The sequence below is a fragment of the Primulina tabacum genome, chromosome 7 (genome assembly GCF_025594145.1).
Source record: "Primulina tabacum isolate GXHZ01 chromosome 7, ASM2559414v2, whole genome shotgun sequence".
NCBI lineage: Eukaryota > Viridiplantae > Streptophyta > Magnoliopsida > Lamiales > Gesneriaceae > Primulina > Primulina tabacum.
The window spans coordinates 32,471,171-32,495,647 of record NC_134556.1 but is presented as its reverse complement, the minus strand read 5'-3'; the positions used below and the strand labels follow the sequence as shown (position 1 = coordinate 32,495,647).

At 36.9% G+C, this 24,477-nt stretch overlaps 1 protein-coding gene across 1 annotated transcript; it reads left to right on the top strand.

The window, feature by feature from the left end:
* The first annotated feature begins 13,155 nt into the window (after nt 1-13,155).
* Nucleotides 13,156-16,553, top strand: LOC142551298 (epoxide hydrolase 2-like). Its single transcript, XM_075660453.1, has 3 exons — nt 13,156-13,714; nt 15,241-15,470; nt 16,136-16,553. Exons 1-3 carry the CDS (start codon nt 13,238-13,240, stop codon nt 16,380-16,382), a joined length of 954 nt encoding a protein of 317 aa, XP_075516568.1. The 5' UTR covers nt 13,156-13,237; the 3' UTR covers nt 16,383-16,553.
* Nucleotides 16,554-24,477: the final 7,924 nt, after the last annotated feature.

Here is a 24,477-nt window from a genome sequence, read left to right as displayed (position 1 = left end):
ATTATGAATATATGTAATAAATAAGATATGATTATTTTATGATATATATATATATATATATTAATAATAAGATCTCATCATAGAATGAACTAATTTTCCTCATTATATAAAAGGATTTAACTTTAAGAATACTTTTTTTTAATAAAAAAAAATAGATCCCTCGAATTGGTTTATAACTTTATATAGCTACACTTCTCATCGTACAATCAGTCATATTTTGATTTTAATACAATAAATTGGTTTATTTCTGTACATTTTCGACAAATCGGACTCGAAAATATTAGAGTAGGTCTCTTGTGAGACGGTCTCATGAATATTTATTTGTGAGACAAGTCAATCCTATCGAGATTCACAATAAAAAGTAATACTCTTAGCATAAAAAGTAATATTTTTTCATGGATGACCTAAATAGGAGATCTGTCTCACAAAATATGACCCGTGATACCGTCTCACACAAGTTCTTATCTAAATTTTATCAAACTTGACTAATTTAAAGAATCACAAACATATATAGGCCAAATTGTTGAACTAATTTTATTTGTTTTCTCCTCTCTAGAAAAAAACGTTCGAAGAAGGGCCAAGATTTGAAAACTTGTATATCAAAACTTTAGTCGAACACACGCTCTTACACGGAGTTGTTATTATGAGTGGTCTAGTGGGATGCGTTACTCCGTACATCTGTATCCACCGATAAAATGATACTCACTTATTTAATATGATAAAATAAATCGAAATTATACATTCAATATTTGAGTGTTAACTTATTCACTAGCCAAGAAATTAACATGATTCTTTATATATATAATTGGAATTGTTAGTGGACAGGTCTAATTTTTTTGGAGCAGTTGATTTTGTGTATGTGTTGGGATATGGTCATGTTTGTTTGTTATGGGTCAATCTGAATGTGGACCCTATTTTCTACATTTGCGGTGGAGCCTCTCTATTAAGTTACTATATTTTTGGGAAAAAAAATATCTGAAGACACATTACCGGTTAATGTCATTTGAGTTTGTTTCTTGTATACTCAATTTGTGATTTAAACCATTCCCAACAAGGTTAGAAATCCTTTTTCTTCTTATCTTTTTAATCTTTTCTTTGTATGGTGTTCAATCTCTAGGGGAAGTTTGATATAAAGACGAACACGAAAAAAACGAGGATTAATTTAAGTGTATAACATGAATAAAAAAAATATGATTTGGATAAAAATGGAAGAGTAGATCTCTTGTGAGACGGTCTCACGAATTTTTATCCGTGAGATGTGTCAATCCTACCGATATTCACAATAAAAAGTAATATTTTTAGCATAAAATGTAATAATTTTTCATGAATGACCCAAATAAGAGATCTGTCTCATAAAATACGACCCGTGAGATCGTCTCACACAAGTTTTTGCCAAAGTGGAGAAAAAAATGTCGATATTAGGTTAATTAATTTACGTACATGTTAAATGTGAAAAAACACGAGTTTTGAAGGAAATATTTAAAAGATTTGACAACAATAAGCGCTAAAAAATGCGACAAAACAACATTGTTTGGATAACAATTTTAAATTTTAAATAACAAATTTATTTATATATATATATATATTTTAAATTCATATATATATATATATATATATATATATATACATGAAAACACTTGGTCTTTTATCAAATTATAGCACTTTTAATTTTCTATTAACAATCTACCGTACTTTTCAAAAATTTATTAAAATATTGTAAAAAAAAATTAAAAAAAAATAAATAAAACTTTTACTCCCCCGCCCTTCCAAATGGGGGAGCAAATTATTTCAAATTAAATTAAATTCTCCCCCGCCTTTACGACATGCGGGGGAGAGTTATTTTTTTTAAAATATGTCCCGCCTCTGCAGGAGGCGGGGTAGAAAAATTAATTTTAAATTTTACCCGCCTATGCAATAGGCGGGGAATATATTTTTAAATTATAAAATTTAAAATGCTTGCCCCCCCTATTGCATCGGCGGTTTGCATTTCCGTTTATCGGTTCACCCTCAACAATCAAATTGAGCCTATCATTCCATGCACATATGCTGTTTTTATGATGTTCGGCCCAATTATAGTTTCGCCTACCTTGTCGGGTGCATTCGTGAAATTCATCCCCATCAAACGCTGGCCCTGGAATGCTGCAACTGACCAAATTGTCGGAGAACTCGGTCTGGGCGGTACATCTCCACAATGTTGAAACATATAAGCGGGCACACCGAACGCCAATATTCTTTGTCAAATTCATTAGAATATAGCACCCATTTGAACTACAATGAATGAAATAGGAAAATCAACTACGATGAAAACTTTTGCACATATGTAACTAGTAATTAATATATTTAATTATTTGATAACTACCTGGTTTGGCTCCATCTTATCCAACAAATCACGAATCACTCGCACTGAGTGATTCGTAGTATGTGTCCACGTGAAACTACGGTTCCACCTGTATGAAATTAAATTGGGAATAGATTTGCAATCAACATCACAAAAATACATTTACCCAAAGATTTATAAATATACCTTTCACCAAATGAAGGAAATGGAAGAATTTGGTCATTGTGATAATCGTCATCTGGAATGTCACCAAATGGATCTGGACAAAGAAAGGTAATTCTAGAAAGTGCCCAAACCTACAACAATAATACATAAACGAAATATAATATTAATAAATGTGCAATGGAAAAATATGTTATGAAATAATCAAAAATTGCTAAAATTATATATACCCGTAAAATGAAAATTGGTCTTGCTATTTCACCTTTGCCGATAGTTGATGCAGTACACAATTCACGGTAGAGGAATGCTAGTACATCACTTCCCCAACTGTATTTTGAAACCTGATTCGTGTCTCGGAGAAGACGTAAGTACATCAAATTTACGGAACAACCACCTGAATCAGGTAACATACATCCTCCGATAATCATCAATGCCACGCACCGAATATACCGCTCAACTTCTACATGCGTGCTATTATCGTTGATCAAAATTGATCTACAATATTGATCCAGCACTGACATTACCAATTTATTACCTCTGAATTGATTTACGTGTGGCATAAAACCCAACCATTCAGCACATTGACTTTGCCACACGTGTGGCTTAAAAGATTCGTCAACGCCAGTAACAGCAAAACCGTTAATATTTAGATTCCATACCAGCTCAACATCTTGCAACGTTATTGTTGCCTCACCAACACGAAGATGAAATGTATGAGTCTCTCTACGCCATCTTTCAACGAGAGCCGTAATCAAATGATTATCATATTTGAAGAATCCGCAACGAATAATGCCATAAAGACCCATATCATTTAAACGTGTAAGAACGCGATGATGCAGTATTTTATCTTCACACAATTTGGATATAATATTGTCGGATTAAAAGTTTATCTCGATGATTAAATTCATGTCTAATAAATTTTTTAGATTTTATTTTATTATTTATGTCTAATATTTTAATTAAATGATACTACTAAATCATAATTTTTTCTCCTACATTTTACAAATTATTAATATTACAAAATATTAGATCTAATCTTAAAAAAAAAACGCTACTACATACAAAGTAATAAATTTAATACGAAATATTACAAAATATTAGATCTAAATTTTAAATTCTTAAAGAATAGTTTGAATAGAATTGTGAAAATGATTATTTATATTAACAACGGTATTCATAAAAACAATGTAAAAAGCTAATTAACATATTTAGCAATTAACATAAATAATATGTTAGTTTGATTAGTTATTTAATCTAATACCAAATTTAATTATGATGATAATAGGAAATAATCCCTCTTATTTGACTTAATTTAACATGTTTTGTGTCATTATGAAAATGATTCAAAGGATATAATTGGAATTTAATTTAATTAAGTGCTAGTTTTAAAAACTAACTTAAAGTTAAATTTGATCATAAACATACATGTGTAGAATGTCATTTTAAAATCCTTCTAAACAAATATATCATTTTTACGTAAACATAATAAATAAAAACACTTCAATAATATTTATGATAACAAATTAACAAATAAATATATCATAACAAAAATTAAGATAATAATTTTAACGAATTAAGATTAAAAATTTCTAAACATAAATTAAAATTAATATAATACAACAATCAAATAAATTAATTGAATACAAATAATTTTATCAACACTTAGAAATATTATTTAACTTTTAATAAGATAGGCATGATAATACCAATATCTACACTTCCTGAAATAAATCAAGAGACAGAAGGTATAAAATTATTAGAATTCAAAATTTTATTAAAAAAATTTGAGACGAAAAATAAATCAAATCCATACCGACAAATTTTTGAACAACCTTTGAATACAAAATGCAAGTGAACTTCTGTGAACACAATACAAGTGAAAAATCTTTGAATACAAAATGCAAGTCTCGTGTATATATATAGAAGAATCCTATTTTAAAAATATTTAAATTTGTCCGCCACTGCAATAGGCGGGCAAGCGAAATTTTTTAAAAAGACTCTCCCCTGCCTGTCGTTCAGGCAGGGGAGAATTTAACTTAATTTCTCCCTCCCCCGCCTGTACCCCCGCCTCCCCTACAGGCGGGGGAGGTGAAATAATTTGCTCCCCCCCTCCCATTTGGAAGGGCGGGGGAGTAAAAGATTTATTTATTTTTTTTTTAAATTTTTTTTACAATATTTTAATAAATTTTAGAAAAATACGGTAGATTGTTAATAGATAATAAAAAGTACTATAATTTGATAAAAGACCCTGAAAACACTTGATAGACAATGGAGCAGTTTGTGAGGACGATGGAGTAGCTAACAGTAAACACCTTAGAACTCGAGTCAGTGATAAATTTATGCATTTATTTTTAAATTTATTATGTTAATATGTTATTTAATTTATTAATGGACTGTTGATATAAGTGAAACTATAGTAAAAATTGAAAATATTAAGTTTTTATTAAACTCGTTTAATTCGATAAAACTTGAAACTTGACCACAATATTTAATAATGTTTCACTTATTTTTCAGAATCTTAAATATACACAGTCTAAAATTTTGATAACATTTTTTTTATCACGTTGATTTTTTTTTCATATGTAAATGGATAAAAACTAAAACTAGATGCTGCCCCGATTTTGCCGATTTTATAATGTAATAACTAATAGGCTTACAACATTTTGTTAATGAGTAGGTACGATCTCACGAATCTGTATCTGTGAGACGAGTCAACATTATCGATATTCACAATAAAAAGTAATATTGTTGGCATAAAAAATATTACTTTTTCATAGATGACCCAAATAAGAGATTTATCTCACAAAATACGACATGTGAGACCGTCTTACATAAGTTTTTATCTTTGTTTATTGGATGGCCTTGCATGACAATTGGTTTTAATTTAATGAATTTATTTATTTCTTGCATCTAATTATTGATTGATATTTGTTTATCATTGTATGTGAATAATTTGGCCCATTGTTTGTATATTTGTTGTTTTATCTCAAACCGAAATGTTAGATATTAATTAAAGTTTAGCCTTACAATATCAATCAACACTGATTACAAATAGTATTTCAGTTTCTGTGTGTGGTTTTAGGTGAAGACTGAGATTTTTTAAATCTTAATGTATTTTTATTTAACTAGATTCAAATAAAAATATTTGGACCGTTAAATAAAAATAGATTTATCAATTCTCGAAATAAGTTAATAAATAATTTAGAGAATTTCTGTAATTACGCAAGACTTTGAATAGATGATTGAGTTAGAACACATGTCTCATAGTTGAGTCTGGTACCATTACTTGATTTAGTCACTTGTCTTTAAATTGATTTAATCCCCGATTAATCTCTTTTGTTCAAGTTGATTTGTTAAATTTCATTAGCATTCTACTTCAGCTTAAAATTAGTTAATAAATTCAATCACCCCATTTAATTTGATTTGTCTAGATTAAGATTGATAATAAATATCCTAGCAATTAAATATTAGTCTTTGTAAGAACGACTCAGACTCTAAGTCCGATTTATTGCAATTTGACAGAGTGCACTTGCTAGTAGCAACCGATTTCAATGGTCATGTTTTTAGCGTCGCTGTCGAAAACTTTTTATTTAATAATAAGATTAATTATTTGCTTGAGATCAATTTGGTTCTTGAATCAGAGCTGGAGGAGAGGTTCGAAACATATTTCAAATCAGAATTTGAGGAGAACCCAGAAGCAACGATGAACGAAGAAGATAATTGTATGGCGATTGAAATCATTTGACCGCTTATTGGAGGACGTGGGTCCTGTATTGTCCGCCATGCAATTGAAACAAATAATTTTGAACAGAAACCTGCTATCATTCAGATGACACAGCTTCAAGTAAGGTTTGGGGGATCATCATCCGAGGATCCGTGTGCACATCTAGAGCAGTTTATATCTATTTGTGATGCATTCAAGTTCAATGGAGCGAAAACTGATGCAGGTTATGTTGCGACTATTCCCCTTCTCTCTGCAAAGTGAAGCAACCGTGTGGCTTGCATAATTATCATCTAGGTCTATAACGACATGAACTGGGTTGGCTGAGACGTTTCTGAACAAATATTTCCTGCCGACGGAGATGGCGCAATCTTTCAAGCAAAAGGATGGGGAATCACTTAATTCTGCAGCATGTGAAATATTAAAGAGGATGACTTTCACCATGCCAACGGGTCCAGACTTTATACAATGGAACTGAGCCATCGATACGTTCTATGTTAGATGCAACAACAAATGACAATTTGTTCACAAATACCCCAACATCAGCATGGAAATAATTTTGAATATGCTGAGAGTAACTTGAGTTGGCAAGATGCTAAGCGAGGGAAGAAGGCTGGAGTCCATGAGATGGATGTATTGACAACACTCACGACAAAGATCGATGTTTTGACACATCAAGCACCTCAGCTGCAATCGAATCAAGTGAACCAGGTTCAAGGAGTAGTCATGGAGGAACAACAAATGTTTGGAACCAAATCATCAAATTTTGTATCGAATCAGGGGCGGCAACAATACAAACCTTATGGAATCACTTATAATCCGAGATGGAAAATAAGCTAAACCCGCCCCAACCCCAAATGCAATCAAGGGTATAACAAATCCAGGCACAACCACCAGAGAGACTACAATATGGGAAAATGGTACTGGATACACCTCCAGGATTCAAGCGAGAGAAGCAAAAACCATGTTTAGTTGGAAGATGTTATGATGAAATATGTAGCTTGGACTGAAACAAGGCTACATAATCAGGAGGCGATAGAACATAAGTTGGAAAGTCAGTTGGACCAATTAGCTAACCAGCTAACCACACGAGCTCCATGATCAATGCCTAGTGACACTGAGAAGAATCCTAGGGGAACTTGAAAAGACCGCCAAGGGAAAGGAGGCGGTGAAGCCAAAGCTTGAAGATTCAAAGGAAGACAAGCACAACTCTGCAAAATCCCCGACCACAAGCAAGAAAGGTAAACATTTAGATTTTGATGTTAGTGTAAACGTCGATACTTCTACTCTTCCTTTTCCACAAAGAGGTGTGAAATTACAATTATGTCATCAGTTTAAACAGTTTATTGAAATTTTCAAGAAACCAAATATTGACATTCATTTTGCAGATGTCTTAGATCAAATGCCGAGTTATTCTGGATTCTTGAAGGAAATATTGACAAACAAAAGAAAGTTGAATGATCTTGAGACAATAACTTTGATGAAGAATGTTCTACTGTGCTCCAAAACAAACTCTCGCCAAAGTTTCAAGAACCAGGGAGTTTCTCTACACTTTGTGATATTTGTTTTATTTTATTTGACAAGGTGTTAGATGATTTAGTTGAGAATATCAATTTAATATCTTATTCACTTGCTAATAAATTAGGTATATGAGCTATTGAACCTACCACTATGTCTCTTAAGCTTGTAGAAAGAACGACTAAATATCATAGAGGGATAGTGAAAAATGTCTCAGTTAAAGTGGACATGCTCATATTCCCAATTTATGTCAATATTTTTCACATCGACGAGGATTGTGAGGTCCCTTGATCGCAATGCACCATTTTCTAGCCACAAGTAGGGCGTTAATCGATGTGCGAAAAAGACAATTGGTCTTGAGGATGAATGTTGAGCAAGTGGTGATTAATATGTTTCACTCAGTCAATGATATTCTATTTGTGTAATCTTGCTTTAACTTTATGTTGTTGATGCTTGTGTTGGTAGATGTATGCAGGCAAAAGAAGCCACCGAATCAGTCTCTCCGAAGATGGAAGAATTAGTTGCAAAATTTCAAAAGTTCATGTCAAATAGTCTGTTGAATTTTAATCTAAATCATCGCCATCCTACTTCAAATATCTTAAGGTGGATGACTTAAATATGCCTGTAATAGTTTCACCATCTTTAATTAGTAAAGAAGAAACCAAGCAAGCCAGGATCCTACGTGATTATATTCACACAATGGGGTGGAGCATCGATGATATTAAACGAATTGAACCCATAGTGATGGTAGATGGAAACAAAATTCGTGGAAGTCGTGGCGTTAACAGGCGCAAATCCACGACAGTTGATGATCCAGCTTGAACTTTGAAAAGGAAAGTAAAGTTGGACTATAGACTATAAATTTAGCACTTATCGGGAGACAACCTAGGGTTTTTGTTCCTTTTTTCTAATTATTTCCATTTATTTTGTTTTTTTAGCATTCAATTTTATTTCTTGGTTTTTAGGTGCCCGGATCTCATCGTTGATTTGTGTCATGTTTCAAACATATTCAAGTGTTCATTGCCCGCACGGTCGGAACCCCACCCTACCCAACCATTTCCGGGAAGTGTTTTCCATTTATTTTTTCTTGTTTTAATTTTTACTTCGCATTACATTGAGGATAGTGTAAATTTTGAAGTGTAGGAGGGGACGACGTTTTTTGAGAAAATACACTTGGCACTTTGTAATTAATCTAGCAACATTTTTTTTAAATATACATAGTGACAAATTGAATGTGATCGAATGAAGCCGTGAGTTGCCTATTCAAAATTTTGATTATGCCAAAGATTGAATTATTTTTAGGATTGATTGAAGAAATCAGTTGGATTTCATATCTCAATACACAATCCCCAGATACTATTCAATTATCAAGAAACAACATATATAATAATCATAATTGCGGAAGCGTACCCGAATCCATGATTTTGCAGTCAATTTTCAGTGATGATCTTCAATCTGTAGATTTTCTTTAAGCATAGAGTTTTGTTCATGGGATACAAAACTTTTTTTTAAAACGTTATATGCAGATTGGGAACATAACCATTGTTTTTATAATTAATTTTTTTTTTATTTCTAATTTGGCCCCTCAACAAATAAGAAATATTATATATGGTATCAACACAATAATATCATGACATTTAAGTCCTCGAGTCAATTCTTATTCTAAATTAGACCACATAAGTTTACGACTTATTTAATTGATGACATATAAACATTTATAATTATATTTATGACCCAAAAATTCCAACATTGAAAACATGATATAGACATTCAAACAAGATGAGAGGATAAAATCCAAAGAAAATGAAACTTCACAAGAAAATAAAACCCATGTCCTAAATGACACAGACCCATAAAAATATTATCAGTTTTGCACATTCTATTGAACCACACAACACTTAATATATATATTAATATAACAATGCAACAAAATTTCTTTAAGCATTAAGATAATCCAATGGTTAAAATGCATTCAATGACAGTATATATATAAGCATAAACATAAATCAACTGAAATACTTGTTTCTTTGATGTATATTAAACAAGATGACATGACTTATTCTACATTATATGTTGAACACAAAATAGATATATAAAAGGAAGCATCGTTTGGGAGACAAACCAAAATAATTTCTTACCTTTGAAAGAAATTTTTTTTTATTAATTTTACTTACAAAGAGAAAGCAACTATTATAAAATACATTGCTAATATATAATATTGAAAATAATAATAAAATGGATCCGCCAAACATGAAATTGGGACCGAAGCTTGCTAATTGAGAATTTCTTCTCAATGTCTAAGCTTAGAAAGGTGACAATATTAATTGCCAAGTGTGGTGCCCTAGATACGTGTGACTGTGTGAGTGAGGACATAAACACGCTGGAAAGACTCGTCTTAATAAAATGGAGACAGTCGTTGAATCTTGAGTGTTTCACCAAGTAAGTAAGAATTTCAATACAAATTCAAGAGGAATCTTGCATACCTCTGAAATTTCACATCCGTGCATTTTTTCAGGGTTTATTGTCTCATGAACATGTGTTTTTAGAGTAGGTACCTTGTGAGACGGTCTCACGAATCTTTATCTTTGAGACGGGTCTACTTACCGATATTCACAATAAAAAGTAATACTCTTAGCATAAAAAATAATATTTTTTCATTGATGACCCAAATAAGAGATCCGTCTCACAAAAATACGATCCGTGAGACCGTCTCACACAAGTTTTTTTTGCCGTGTTTTTATTCATCTATAAATATAAATGTTTCGTGATTTTTTTACTACCCGAATTGTCACGCCCCGAAACTCGGGATTTGACACCGGCGTCGTTTAACAATCACACAATTGAAAACAACCAGCCTCGTAGCATAGTATAAACCGAAAACCAGTTTATTAATCATAATTTCTCAAAACAGAGTCTTTACAACTGAAATAACTAATGCGGAAGCGTCTTACATGAAATTAAAAAAACGAAATTCGAAATAATGCTAACATGACTAATACTAAATCTCGAAGAATCACCATCCCCAGAATTGTTCTGATTCCTCCTCTTCGACCTGTTCTTCGGATTTATCTGGGGAAGGGTGTAAGGGGTGAATATTTTGAGAAATACTCAGTAAATGTGGGATATTGAAAACAACATAAACATTTCGTTTTACAACATTTTCGAAACATACATATAAATACAGCATGCTTTTCATAATCGTAACATCATATCATAATAACACCGCGATTTTTCACCTTTCATGGTTTACTGATATCAGTCCCTAAGTTTTAATCCTCTAAGGGGGCGAGGCCATAAAACAGTTCTATCCCACTGTTAAGGGCCGTATGTTGGAATTCCACCCATTTTCAGGAAATTCTCACAGTGTCATCACAAAAACGTAACAAGATTTAAAAACGTAGACGGTGTTCAACCGAATTTTTAAAATCAAAAAACGAAACCTTCAAATGCATAAAACCGAAATTTAAAACAGCCCACTTACCATAAATTCTTGAAAAGAAAACGTGAAAAAGGCTAGGGTTCTTCGAAGTTCCTACTTCACTGGTTGGACGGCGGCAGCGCTTTGCTGTGCTCGAAAATTCCTAAGGAGACTAGAGCACAATTTTCGAAAATTTGGGTGTGTTGTGAGGTGTGATTTTCGAATACAGGGCCCTCCTTTTTATAGGGGTTGGCTGCTATAGTGATCAAGAGTTATAGTTGCATTTGAACTCTGAATCAAATCTTCATCTAAAATCATGATCTATCAGTGATACTGTTCGAAATTTAAATCTTTTATCCCATGCAAATTTCGAAATTTGCATATATATACACTGATAAATTTCAAATTCTAGAGATTTATTATCCTTTGTCTGATTTTTATCCCGGTATCTCCATATCAACTCAAATCTTAGACATTTATCTGCGAAATTTCAAATAATAATATATACGATATTATTATTATTCACTCAATCTTGGTAAAATCTTACAAGTCTCACGTCTAAAATGAGATAAATCCTGGTATCCACAATATACTATCGTGATAAAAACTTAAATGATAAAGTTTAAAATTCTTGGATTTTACACGAATACTTCAATCGCTCAATCCTCCTTATCTCCACGATTATCTAAGTTAACGACTTTAAATGGGTCAACTGTGATAGGTTTTTATCATTTGTGTATTTGTTGTGTAATATTTATTTTTGTACTCGTTATTGTTGTTGAACTACATTAAATTTCTTTCTATTTTTATTATGATAAATTTAAAGCCAAAAATTGCATTTTTGGTCCTACATATTTCTTTCTATGCGATTTTTGTTATCTACGTTATCGAATTTCAATATTAATCTGTCACCTTTCAATTTCTTTTGTAATTTTATTTCATTGAGAATGTTGACGTGACATTAAATACAACAGTGTTACACTAATATCACATTACCGCCACTTTCGAAAAAAGACTAAAATTTCCCAAAAAAATAAAATTAACGGACTAAAACTGAAATCTGATAAAATAAATGATGAAAATTAGAGAAAAATAAATATATAGAACAAAAAAATATCTACTTTTTTCCAATTTATTTACACAATAATAGCTCGTATATTTATTTTAAAAAATTAAATAAATAGTAATAATATGAGTATTAGTTGATTGGCTAGTGATTGATGCTATACGAGCATCTTTTAAATGGGCGAAGTTATGCTCTACCTGTTAAGACAAGGTCCAGTAGAGTTGAGTACAACCTTTGGATAAGCGGGTTTCGCATGAAAACATTTGGGAATCATACAGTTTTGTGCTAGTAATTATTTTATTTAGTTTGATATTTGGCATAGAGTTATTGTGGAGACGGCCGAAATGTTCTTTATCTTTTGTCTTGTATACAACTTTCTAAAATAGTCAATCTGCTGGTAATTTTGTTCTCACGTTTGTTTTTTTTGTGGGTCAGACAAAATGTTAGGTTCTATTTATATATTTTTACGGACATTAAATTTCATTTGTCAGTACTATGGATCTTCGAAATTTGAAGAGTTAGATATTTGAATTTTGGAACAACATTTGAATTCTGTTTTTTGGAACAACATTTGAATACACAATATTAGATTAAAAGCAACTTACATTCAAATACAAAAACATTGTAAATAAAATGTAATATGACAACACATATTTCACTTGACAAAAACTTATGTGAGACAGTCTCATAGATCGTATTTTGTGAGACATATATCTTATTTGGGTCATCTATGGAAAAATATTACTTTTTATGCTAAGAGTATCGATATAGTTAGATTCGTTCTCACTGATAAAGATTAGTGAGATTCTCTCGCAAAACATTTACTCATTTCAGTTTGGGAGAAGTAGTTGTCTAAATTTAATGTACCTAAATTATATGTTTTAGATAGAGAAACGTGTTTGCTCTGAGGTTGTTGCGTAGCATAACCTAATCTCTTTTATAGGGTTAAATACACCTAATTTCCACATCTTCCTCAGCTTACTTTTCCTCCTCGCTTCATCTTAGAGAACGAGAATGGAGAAGATAGAGCACAAGATGGTCACCGTAAATGCCTTAAACATGCACGTGGCAGAGCTAGGGGAAGGCCCATTAGTCCTCTTCCTTCACGGCTTCCCTCAGCTGTGGTACACTTGGCGCCACCAAATCCTCTTCATGGCGGAGCGTGGCTATCGGGCGGTGGCTCCGGATCTGAGGGGTTACGGTGACACCACAGGGGCACCCCTCGAAGACCCGTCAAAGTTCACCTACCTACACGTTGTGGGTGACCTGATCGAGCTACTCGAGGCTATTGCTCCGGGTGGAGATAAGGTGTTTGTTGTTGGGCATGACTGGGGCGCTATTATCGCTTGGCAGTTGTGTTTGTACAGACCTGATAAGGTTAAAGCTTTGGTGAATATAAGCGTTGCTTTTTCTCGCCGGAATCCCGTGATGAAGCCTGTGGATGCGCTTCGAAGTGTGTATGGAGATGATTACTACATGTGTAGATTTCAGGTAATGCATATGACCTCGACTGCAATTACTTTGTTCAAATGATGTTTACTTAAAAAGCCTGTTACTTTTTATTTGTCAATGAGATTATCGGACTTCAAATCTTTTTACTTATCCCTGCCCAGGTCTTTCTTGTTGATCATCAAATTTCCTCTGACCTTCAAGAGTTTTGGATTTTGGGTTCTTATAAGAACATTATTGATGATGTAGTACGTAATGTATAGTTTGGTTTGAGGTATTTCATTTTGCGTGCAGTGATCGTTAAAAGTATCACTTTATATGTTGGTCTTACGTTAAAATCACCATGTGACAATCTACGTGGCATTTCCTTATACCCATGACAACGCACAATGCATTTACTTGTGTGCTAATGGGTCGAGCTGCTGGTCCCGTGGGTCCAGGCAGCTGCGTATGTATATCTTTTACCTCTTTCTGGTTACGATTGTCGCATGATGTATGTGTTGGTACTGTGAGGATTCAATTGGATATGGTTAGGAATCCCAATACTCATGATATGTCCATGACCCTTACACGGTGGGATTATAACCGTTATACGGTCTCGCCCCCTTAGAGTAGTAAAAATTAGGGACTGATATTAGTACAACAATAGAAAATAGAGGAATCTCTGTGCCTGATCAATGGTATGCATGTGGAATGAGTCATGTTATGCATGATATGTGTTTCGAATTTTTATGCATTTTGTTATGTTGTGCTCGAACGGTCCCCGCATACTGAGTGACGACCATATCACTCACTCCTTTACTGTACTACGAGACTTGTTGTTTAGCAATTATGTGATTGTTAAATAACGCCGGTGTCGACTAACCCCGGTCTCGGGGCGTGACAATTATAATACAAAGTTATTTAGTGTTCCCCTGTTCTGATCTATACAAGTTAAGAATAGGATGTGATTATTTTATTCTGATTAATTAGTTGTGCTATCATCTCAAATAATGCAAAAGCATTCTTTGTTCAATTAATTGGAACTCCTTGATAAAATTTATACAATTTGTTCTACCCGCATCATGTAAACCAAACCAAGTGTTATTCACATTTTTGGTCCTATCTCACAGTGTACTAGGCGTCTCATATGAGATACAGGCCTTTCTGCTACATCTAATGCATCCCAGAATACACTATCGGCATGGCACACTAAAAACTTAAACTCATCCTTCTTACCTTTTCATTCAAGTTTGTTATGATTGTTCCATCCACAATTAAGAGTTCTTGTGAATGTTTAAAATAATGCTGGTTTGGATCTCGGGTTTAACAAACAATAGTGAAAAGGAAAAGTCAAATCTGCAAAAACTGCATGTCCTTGTATTAAATAGTAAATAATTTATAGACTTTTAATAGGGCCGATTTTTATTTCGAAATATGAATTATAAATGACTTTAGATGGAAGCTTTGATTCATCTCCTCCTTTTAGATCCAAGAGGGGAAATATTTTTCGATCACCAAATTTAGGATATGCTGATGTATATCAAATTGGACCAAGTTAACCGATCCACTTCTTGATAATGTTACAGGAACCTGGTGAAATCGAAGCTGAGTTTGCACAAATTGGTGCTAAAGAAGTTGTCAAGAATTTCCTTGCATACCGTACTCCTGGTCCTTTGATTTTGCCCAAAGGTAAAGAATTTGGATACTCTGCCGATAGGCCATCATGGTTAGCAGAAGAAGAGCTTGACTATTATGCCAGCAAATTTGAGAAGACTGGATTCACCGGTGGAGTGAATTATTACCGAGCCATTAACTTGTAAGTGGCATCTGAATTCTTGATATTTTATAGTTATAGATGATGGAGAAGAGCTCAGTTACACTAACGAGAAGCATCATGTATAATATAAGCTCTAAAATGATATGATATTGCTATTTTCTTAATCGAGAGATTTTAAGATATTGAAAAGTAAGTTGAAGTTCCCTCGATATTTCGATAGAGATTATGAGCTCTAGATGTGTGCTTAGATGACAAATTAAATTTTGGAGCAATGCTTTGGGCTTATTTTGTTGGAGTAATAATCATCTTTATTGTTCTATGTGGTAGTTTTTGTAAAATAATGAACAAACCATATCGCTTGAGATTTATAAGGTTGAATAGATAAATTGCGCTTCTAAGTGCTAACATCAACTGTTTTTTGGTGTAGTGGCGAACGTTTTTTCTCTTCTTTTCTTGAAAGGGCTTACAACCTCTTGAAATCTACTTAGATAGCGGACTGAATTTTGGAGTGACACTTCGAATAGACATTATTGGGAAGCTAGAATTGCTCCTGCTGTCCTCTGGCATAGCATGGAAATTAAGCAGTCGATACCTGAGCTGATGTTCAGTTTATTAGAGTTGTACGGATGTAATGATTTATATATTTTTGGCTTGGCAAGGACTTCTATACCCTAGTAAGAGTTCTTGGCTGTTGCTAATCGCAGGAGCTGGGAATTGGGTGCACCCTGGTTGAAAGCCAAGGTAAATCTGCCAGTAAAGTTTATTGTGGGAGAGTTTGACCTCGTGTACCATATGCCAGGGGTTAAAGAGTATGTGCACAACGGCAGGTTCAAAATGGACGTGCCGTTATTGCAGGAAGTGGTGGTGGTAGAAGGTGCTGCTCACTTTGTTGTTGAAGAAAGGCCAGATGAGATAAGTGAACACATATACTCGTTTCTTAAGAACTTCTGAACAATCTCCCATGTAAAATCCTGTACTTCGTTATGCAAAACGGTTGTCTATGTGTTTGTGCGCAGCTATTCCTTATTGTCTCCGTATTTACTTGAAGGGAAACTACAGTTTGTATGTTGATTGAATATAAAGTGGCTGCTTATATATTTAATAAAAGGGAATGTTAATGTTGCTCCTCTCTCTAATTGGGTGTAGCAAAATTGTTCTCAACTGTGACATTATTGAAATTTGATCGTACTGACTGTATCTATAACTCTATGCAAGTGTACATAACATTTTGTGTGTTAAGCAAGAGAATTCGATTTGAATCGGACTCATTGACATGCCACAAATAGGCCAGAAATTATTTATTTTTGCGACACACTGCATATATTTTCCGAGAAAACCTTGCTCAAACTAATACTATCTGTTTATAGAGTAGGTCTCTTGTGAGACGGTTTCACGAATCTTTATCTATGAGACGGATCAACACTACCGATATTTACAATAAAAAGTAATATTTTTTCATTGATGACCCAAATAAGAGATCCGTCTCACAAAATACGACCCGTGAGATCGTCTGACACAAGTTTTGTACTGTTTATATTATATAAATCAAGAATTATGATGCAGAATTATGCTTCGCTATCCTTACCATACCCACAACTAGATAAATTCGAGTATCCGGAAGCTGCAAATAATGCATTTAACATATTAAAGTTAGCAATGACATCCCTACCAGCTTTAACCTTGCCGGAATTGCAATAGATAATGTTAACAGAAAACGTTTACTGCTAGATCAAAAAACTCGGGAGCAACACAACTTTTTTGCTAAGTTAGTGGGTTGTGACTATATCATTGAGTATCTTACAGGTACCCAAAGAGATGATCAGGAAAATTAAACTATTGGGTTGGTGTATCCTCCTTCACTTTTTTTGCAAAAACTTGTTTGAGACGGTCTCATCGGTCGTATTTTGTGAGACGTATATTTTATTTGGGTCATCCATGAAAAAGTATTACTTTTTATGCTAATAATATTAAATTTTAATGTGAATATCGGTAGGGTTGACCCGTCTCACAAATAAAGATTCCTGAGACCATCTTACAATAGACCTACTCCACTTCTTAAGACCACTATCCCAAGAAATTTTCGTTGCAGTCGGATAGGACGGCACGGGCGTATCCTACGAACCTTTCCTCGAGTCTCGACATAATTCTTTTCGACCAATATGAAGAAAAGCTGTGATTTGGTATGTTAGGACTCGTTGCATTTGGCAACAGAGAAAATATGAGACCTGACGACCCAATGGTTTACCACAGCCACTACCAATTCCGCAAATAGAATGAAGATAAGGATAACATTTTTTGGTCATGTAAAATTTCAGTTTTTGTCCACTAATTTGCATATTAATTTTTTTCACTTTTGGTTCTTTTTTACCGGAATGTCAACGCGACACCAGAAATATAGTGACGTGGTGCCGAACTTTGCTAGCGTGGATACGAACATTATTGACGTGTACGATGTCATGTCAACATTATGGTGAAAAAAAGACCAACGTTGAAAAAAGTGTGCAAGTTAGTGTACTAAAATTGTGATTGATCGATTAAAAGACCAAAAATAAAAAAATGTATAAATTACATGACCAAAAATGTTAGCACGTTGCCGAGCTATTTCATCACTACCAAAGTTTCCAATTTGTCTATTGATACCCAGGGATGAACCTATCAAGATCCGGCCCAAATTCCCGGCCCATCATTAAGGCCCACAGGTGAATGGCCCATGACAAGCCCAAGTATTCTTCTATAAATACCAGGTTGGAGCGTATGATTATTGGATTCACTGTATTATTTTCAGCAGCGCCCTTAGCTGCTCCCCCCATATATCCTCAGTCTTTGACTTGAGCGTCGGAGGGGCTACGCCGGGACACCCTCATGGCCCCCTCCTAACGGTCTTATTTGTGATTTCAGGCCCAGGGTAATTTTGAAGCCCGTGTCTGGATTAGTGACGCTTGCGTGGATCGGACCCTAAATTTCCCGTGAGTATCACTTGGCGCCGTCTGTGGGAATATCTGAGTTGAGACGTAGAGATGGTAGGGAGGCGAGGGAGTAGAAGAGTTAACTCAGTGTCATCGCGTCCTCAGAGGGGACCCGAACAGTCTCATGCTGAGGCGAGGCAGGAACAACCCCATCAGGAGACAAGAACTGAACAACCTCGTCAAGAGACCAGGGTCGAGCAACCCCGTCCTAATGAAAATGTGGGGAACTTGACCCTGGAGCAGTTGGGTCAATTTATCACTCGGACAGTGGATGAGGCTATGAAGAGGAACCAATAAGCTGTGTTCATTGAAGAGCAGGCCACTCGCCAGGAGCGAGAGAAAAATGTTGAGGGCCAGCAGAGTAGAATTGAAGAGACCCAGCCCCTCCCAAGCGAAGGGAATGCAGAGATTGGAGAGATGTGGAAGGAATACGGATGTTGAGACAACAGGTGGGAAGTAGAGCGCCGGCCCCCAAGAAAGGAAGTCCTTTTTCGCTTGCCATTCTGAAAGAAGTACTTCCCCCGAGTTTCCGACAACCGAATGTTGGAGAATATGATGGACATACCGACCCCGAAGAGCATTTGGGGAGATTTGAGAATGCGGCTCTGTTGCACCAATATTCAGATGGAGTTAGGTGTAGGATTTTTCTGGGCACGTTAGTGAGGTCAGCCCAGCAGTGGTTTAACACTTTGCAGCCCAACTCTATACGTTCTTTTGAGGACTTCTCAGCTGCCTTCTTGCACCGATTTGCTAGCAGCAAGAGGCACCAGAAAAATTATTTGAGCCTGTTCGTGATGAAGCAGCAAGAGAATAAAACTTTACGAGAATTTGTCCAGCGTTTCAACAGTGCAGCGCTGGAAATACCAGCGGCTACTCCTGACATCATGATAAGTGCCTTCACACAAGGATTGAGGGGAGGGGAGTTTTTCAAGTCGCTGGTCAAGAAGCCCCCGTCAAGCTTTGATGAACTGTTGGCTCGAGCTGAGAAATATGTAAACTTGGAAGATGCCCAACGGTATAGAAGGATGGAGAACCGGCACGGAGGAAGTAGAGTTGAGGAAGTGGAGAAAGGAGGAAGGAAGAGGGGTGCGGGGGAGAGAGAGGAAGACAGAACTAGAAGTAGAGGACAATTCTCATCACCTGTTCCCCTGGATAGGAGTCGTGACGAGGTGATGGAGGTGAGGGAGCCCGCGAGGAGGTGGGAGAAGTCACGAAGGGTTGAGTGCAGTGCTAGATTTCCTTCGCGGGACAGACGAGAAGGATCTGCATCCGGGAGTCGACCGAGGTCTCACCCGTCCCCTAGACGTGGTCAAGGCCCTCCATGGATAAATCAGGGGGTTGGGGAGCAGAGAGGGGAAGGTCGAGGTCAAGATGTCCTTCAGGAGCCCGTCGAACCGAGGAGGGGAACGAATGAGGATAATCACCCTACGAGAGGAATGATTCATATGATCTCGGGCGGTGCTACCGATGGAGGCTATTGTCGAGCTCGGAAATCACATGAGAGAAAATTGGAGAACTTTGAGATATATAGTGGTGCAGACTTACCACAAGACCCCGTCATCAGCTTTGGGCCGGAAGACCTCCGAGGCGTTGTGACTCCACATAACGATGCTTTGGTGGTGACGGACACTATTGCCAATTATGATGTGGCAAGGATATTTATTGATAATGGAAGCTCCGTGAACGTCTTGTTCAAGAGCACGTTGGATCAAATGAAGGTGGAAGAATTTGAGTTTGAGCCGGTCTCCACCTCGCTGTATGGGTTTGCAGGACATGCCATCCCACCGCTGGGTCAGATTACTCTTCCCCTATCTTTGGGACGTGACTCTCGGCGGGTGACAAAGATGGTAACATTTACCGTAGTGAATACTCCCTCATCGTATAATGGAATCCTGGGGCAGCCAGCCTTAAAGGATTTTAGAGTCGTAGCTTCCACTTCTCATCAGAAGCTTAAGTTTCCTGTGGGAAAGGGAGTTGGAGTCTTGTGCGGGGACCAAAAAGTCGCACGTCGTTGTTATGAAAGAATCGTGAAGGAAGAAGAAAAGAGAGGTCTTGAGCTCAGTCTTACAGTTGTAGAGTCATTCGCAGAAGCTTCTAAGTGGGTAACTTTGTTCTGTGGAGATACAAGAGGAGCAGAGAAGAAAGTTGGAGAATGCGCTGGTTAATGCTCTAAAGAGGCCCAGGAGCACTTATCATCTTAGAGAATATTAATCTTGACGTGAATTTTGCTGTATTTTGTTTCTGAATTTATCTTATGTTATCAGCTGAAAGTTAATAAAGCCAAGTTCTTATATTAAGTTCGTGGATGTTGTTGTATTGTGAGGATGAAATGAATTAAATTTTCCTGCTAAGACATCGCCTAGCAGAGGAGCAGAGTGTAGGAGAAGAATTTTATTTTCTTGCTAAGGCATCGCCTAGCAAGGAGCAGAGTCGGGGATGAGAAAAATTTTATTTTCCTGTTAAGGCATCGCCTAACAGAGGAGTTAGGGGGTGAGGGTGGAGAATCTTTATTTTCCTGCTAAGGTATCACCTAGCAGAGGAGTTAGAGGGTGGAGGCGTTGAATTTTATTTTCCTGCTAAGGCATCGCCTAGCAGAGGAGTTAGAGGGTGGGCGCGTTGAATTTTATTTTCCTGCTATGGCGTCACCTAGCAGAGGAGTTAGGGGTGAGGGTGGAGAATCTTTGTCTTCCTGCTAAGGTGTCGCCTAGCAGAGTAGTTAGGGGGTGAGCGGAGTTGGGGATGAGGAGAAGTTTTATTTTCCTGCTAAGTTTATCGCCTAGCAGAGGAGAGAGTTGGGGAAAAGAAAAATTTTATTTTCCTGCTAAGGCCCGGCTTAGCAGAGGAGTTAGAGGGTGGAGGTGTTGATTTTATTTTCCTGCTAAGGCATCGCCTAGCAGAGGAGTTAGAGAGTGGGCGCGTTGAATTTATTCTCCTGCTAAGGGATCGCCTAGCAGAGGAGTTAGAGGATGGCGGTGTTGATTTTATTTTCCTGCTAAGGCCCGGCTTAGCTGGTTTAGCAGAGGAGTTAGAGGGTGGAGGTGTTGATTTTATTTTCCTGCTAAGGCCCGGCTTAGCTGGCTTAACAGAGGAGTTAGAGGGTGTAGGTGTTGATTTTATTTTCCTGCTAAGGCCCCGCTTAGCAGAGGAGTTATGAGATGATGAGGTGAGAGTTTGATTTTTCCTGCTAAGGCCCGGCTTAGCAGATGAGTTAGAGGGTGGAGGTGTTGATTTAATTTTCCTGCTAAGGCATCGCCTAGCAGAGGAGTTAGAGAGTGGGCACGTTGAATTTTATTTTCCTGCTAAGGCATCGCCTAACTGAGGAGTTAGAGGATGGAGGTGTTGATTTTATTTTCCTGCTAAGGTATCACCTAGCAGAGGAGTTAGATGGGGGAGTTGAATTTTATTTTCCTGCTAGGGCCCGGCCTAGCAGAGGAGTTAGAGGGTGGAGGTGTTGAATTTAAATTTTCCTGCTAAGGTATCACCTAGCAGAGGAGTTAGATGGAGGAGTTGAATTTTATTTTCCTGCTAAGACTCGGCTTAGCAGAGGAGCTAGAGGGTGGGGGTAGTGAATTTTTATTTTCCTGCTAAGGCATCACCTAGCAGAGGAGCAGAGTTTGGGAGGAGAAAAATGTTATTTTCCTGCTAAGGCATCGCCTAGCAGAGGAGAAGAGTGGATGAGGAGAATTAAACTTATTTTTCCTGCTAAGGTGTCACCTAGCAGAGGAGTTAGAGGGTGGAGATGTTGAGTTTTTATTTTCCTGCTAAGGCATCGCCTAGCAGAGGAGCAAAGTTTGGGAAGAGAAAAATTTATTTGGTTAGACGATAACAAAAGATGTTTACGGGGAGCAGAGTTTACGGGGATCGACGAGTGGCGGGCGGGCAGGCTCTCGGCGAGCTGGCGTGGCGTGGCGGGGGCGAGCAAGCGCTCGGACGAGCCGGAGTGGCGGGCGAGCTGGCGTGTGGCGCTCGGGCGCGCGGCGAGCAGACGCTTGGCGGGCAAGGGTTAGAGCGGCAGGCGAGGGGCTAGGGGCGAGCTGGTGCTCGGGCGAGCTGGAGTGGCGGGCGAGCTGCGGGGTGCGGGCGAGCTGGAGTGGCGTGGCATGGCGTGGCGCTGGCGAGCAGGCGCTAGGGTGAAGGCATGGCCGAGGGCTTGAGGGCGAGCCGGCGCCCAGGCGAGCAGGCGAGCGTGGTGCGCGAGGGGGCGAGTGCTTCGGCAGGGCGCCGGACGAGCTCGGTGAGGGCGTGGCGCGCGGGAGCTGTGCGGCCGCGCGGGGCGAGGGCGCGAGGGGGCGAGGCGCGCAAGGGCGGACGCACGCTGTTGGGGCTGGCGTGCAGGCGGCGAGGTGATGATGAAGCGGTGCTAGGATTGATATTTGATTTGTTTCCAACTTTTTGGAGACTGACCGAGGGCTGGAAGAAAATGCACAACTCACGTGTTGTAAACCGAGAACAACGCAATCAATCGAACTTTGAACCTACGATTCAGTTCGACTCGGGAGGGGGAGACTGGTGATACCCAGGGATGAACCCATCAAGATCCGGCCCAAATTCCCGGCCCATCATTAAGGCCCACAGGTGAATGTCCCATGACAAGCCCAGGTATTCTTCTATAAATACCAGGTTGGAGCGTATGATTATTGGATTCACTATATTATTTTCAGCAGCGCTCTTAGCTGCTCCCCCCATATATCCTCAGTCTCTGACTTGAGCGTCGGAGGGGCTACGCCGGGACACCCTCCTGGCCCCCTCATAACGGTCTTATTTGTGATTTCAGGCCCAGTTTGAAGCCCGTGTCTGAATTAGTGACGCTTGCGTGGATCGGACCCTAAATTTCCCGTGAGTATCATCTATGTTTGAAATCTGTAGATTACATGAGATTTCTAAGGTGAATGTTGTGGATCGATCCTGTCTTCATGTGCTCTTTCTAGAAAGAATTATTCCATTTAGGAGCGATCGTTTTATGTCGAGTACCTGACCCAACCCGTTCGGGTTTCATGTAGTTTCTTGAAAATGTCGGATTCGGGTCTTACCCAAACCCGTAAATATAGTAATCTGGTTGGTGTTGATTATATTTTGGGTACTCGATCACGTATCGGGTACCCGACTAGTATTTCTGTGTTCACAAAAAATCTAATATGATAACTAATTAACCGAGGGATGAGAAGATTATGAAATTTGAATATGTTTCTTTTTTGGTTTTACTTTGTGGATAATAAAATAATATTGGGAAAATATTATATATAAATATGAATTTGCATTTATTGAATGATGATATTTTGAAATAATAATTGCAATTTTTTTATGTTAAATTTCTTTTTGCCGTAATGGAAAATGAAAGATTATTATCTAAATTTCTACATGGTGGAGGTAGGGAGGCAGGTGTAGGCGTGTAGCAAAGCATATAATATTTTTGCTAAAAAAGATGGAAGAAAAAAGCATGAAAATATCCTTACACTGCTCATATTTATTTGGGCACCCGAATTTCGGGTGCTAGTTTTTCTCGAGTCGAGTTCGAGTATATGTATACATATATTATAATATTTATTGAAAATGGTAATGAACAGATAAGATTTCTTGTCATAATGGTATTAAGTTATATTTGAATTGATGTCATGTAAAAACTAAGAGTAGATTTCTTGTGAGACGGTTTTACGAATCTTTATCTGTGAGACGCGTCAATTCTACCGATATTCATAATAAAAAGTAATAGTCTTAGCATAAAATTAATATTTTTTATGGATGACACAAATAAGAGATCTATCTCACAAAATACGAACCGTGAGATCATCTCACACAAGTTTTTGTCAAAAATTAATTGGAAGCAGTATATTAAAACTGAAATATAAATTCATTTGGTTATAATTATGTTGCAATTTCAATTATTCAAATCAAACAAATTATTATGATGTGTCGGTCATATTCAATTAATCCTAGTATAATTTATCTACAACTCAAAACAAGCATAACCTAAGAATGTTTCACTAATACATGTGACGTTATTTGGTGGGAATGATACGATATTGATGGTTGTCTTGGTACATCAAAAACCAAATCGCAGGCATGCTATCACCGTTCGGATT

Bases quoted from the DNA above. Each gene is read 5' to 3' on its own strand.
- LOC142551298 (XM_075660453.1), top strand. From the start codon at position 13,238: ATGGAGAAGATAGAGCACAAGATGGTCACCGTAAATGCCTTAAACATG. The intron at 13,715-15,240 runs GTAATGCATATG...ATAATGTTACAG, and splicing joins ACTACATGTGTAGATTTCAG to GAACCTGGTGAAATCGAAGC. The intron at 15,471-16,135 runs GTAAGTGGCATC...TGCTAATCGCAG, and splicing joins TATTACCGAGCCATTAACTT to GAGCTGGGAATTGGGTGCAC.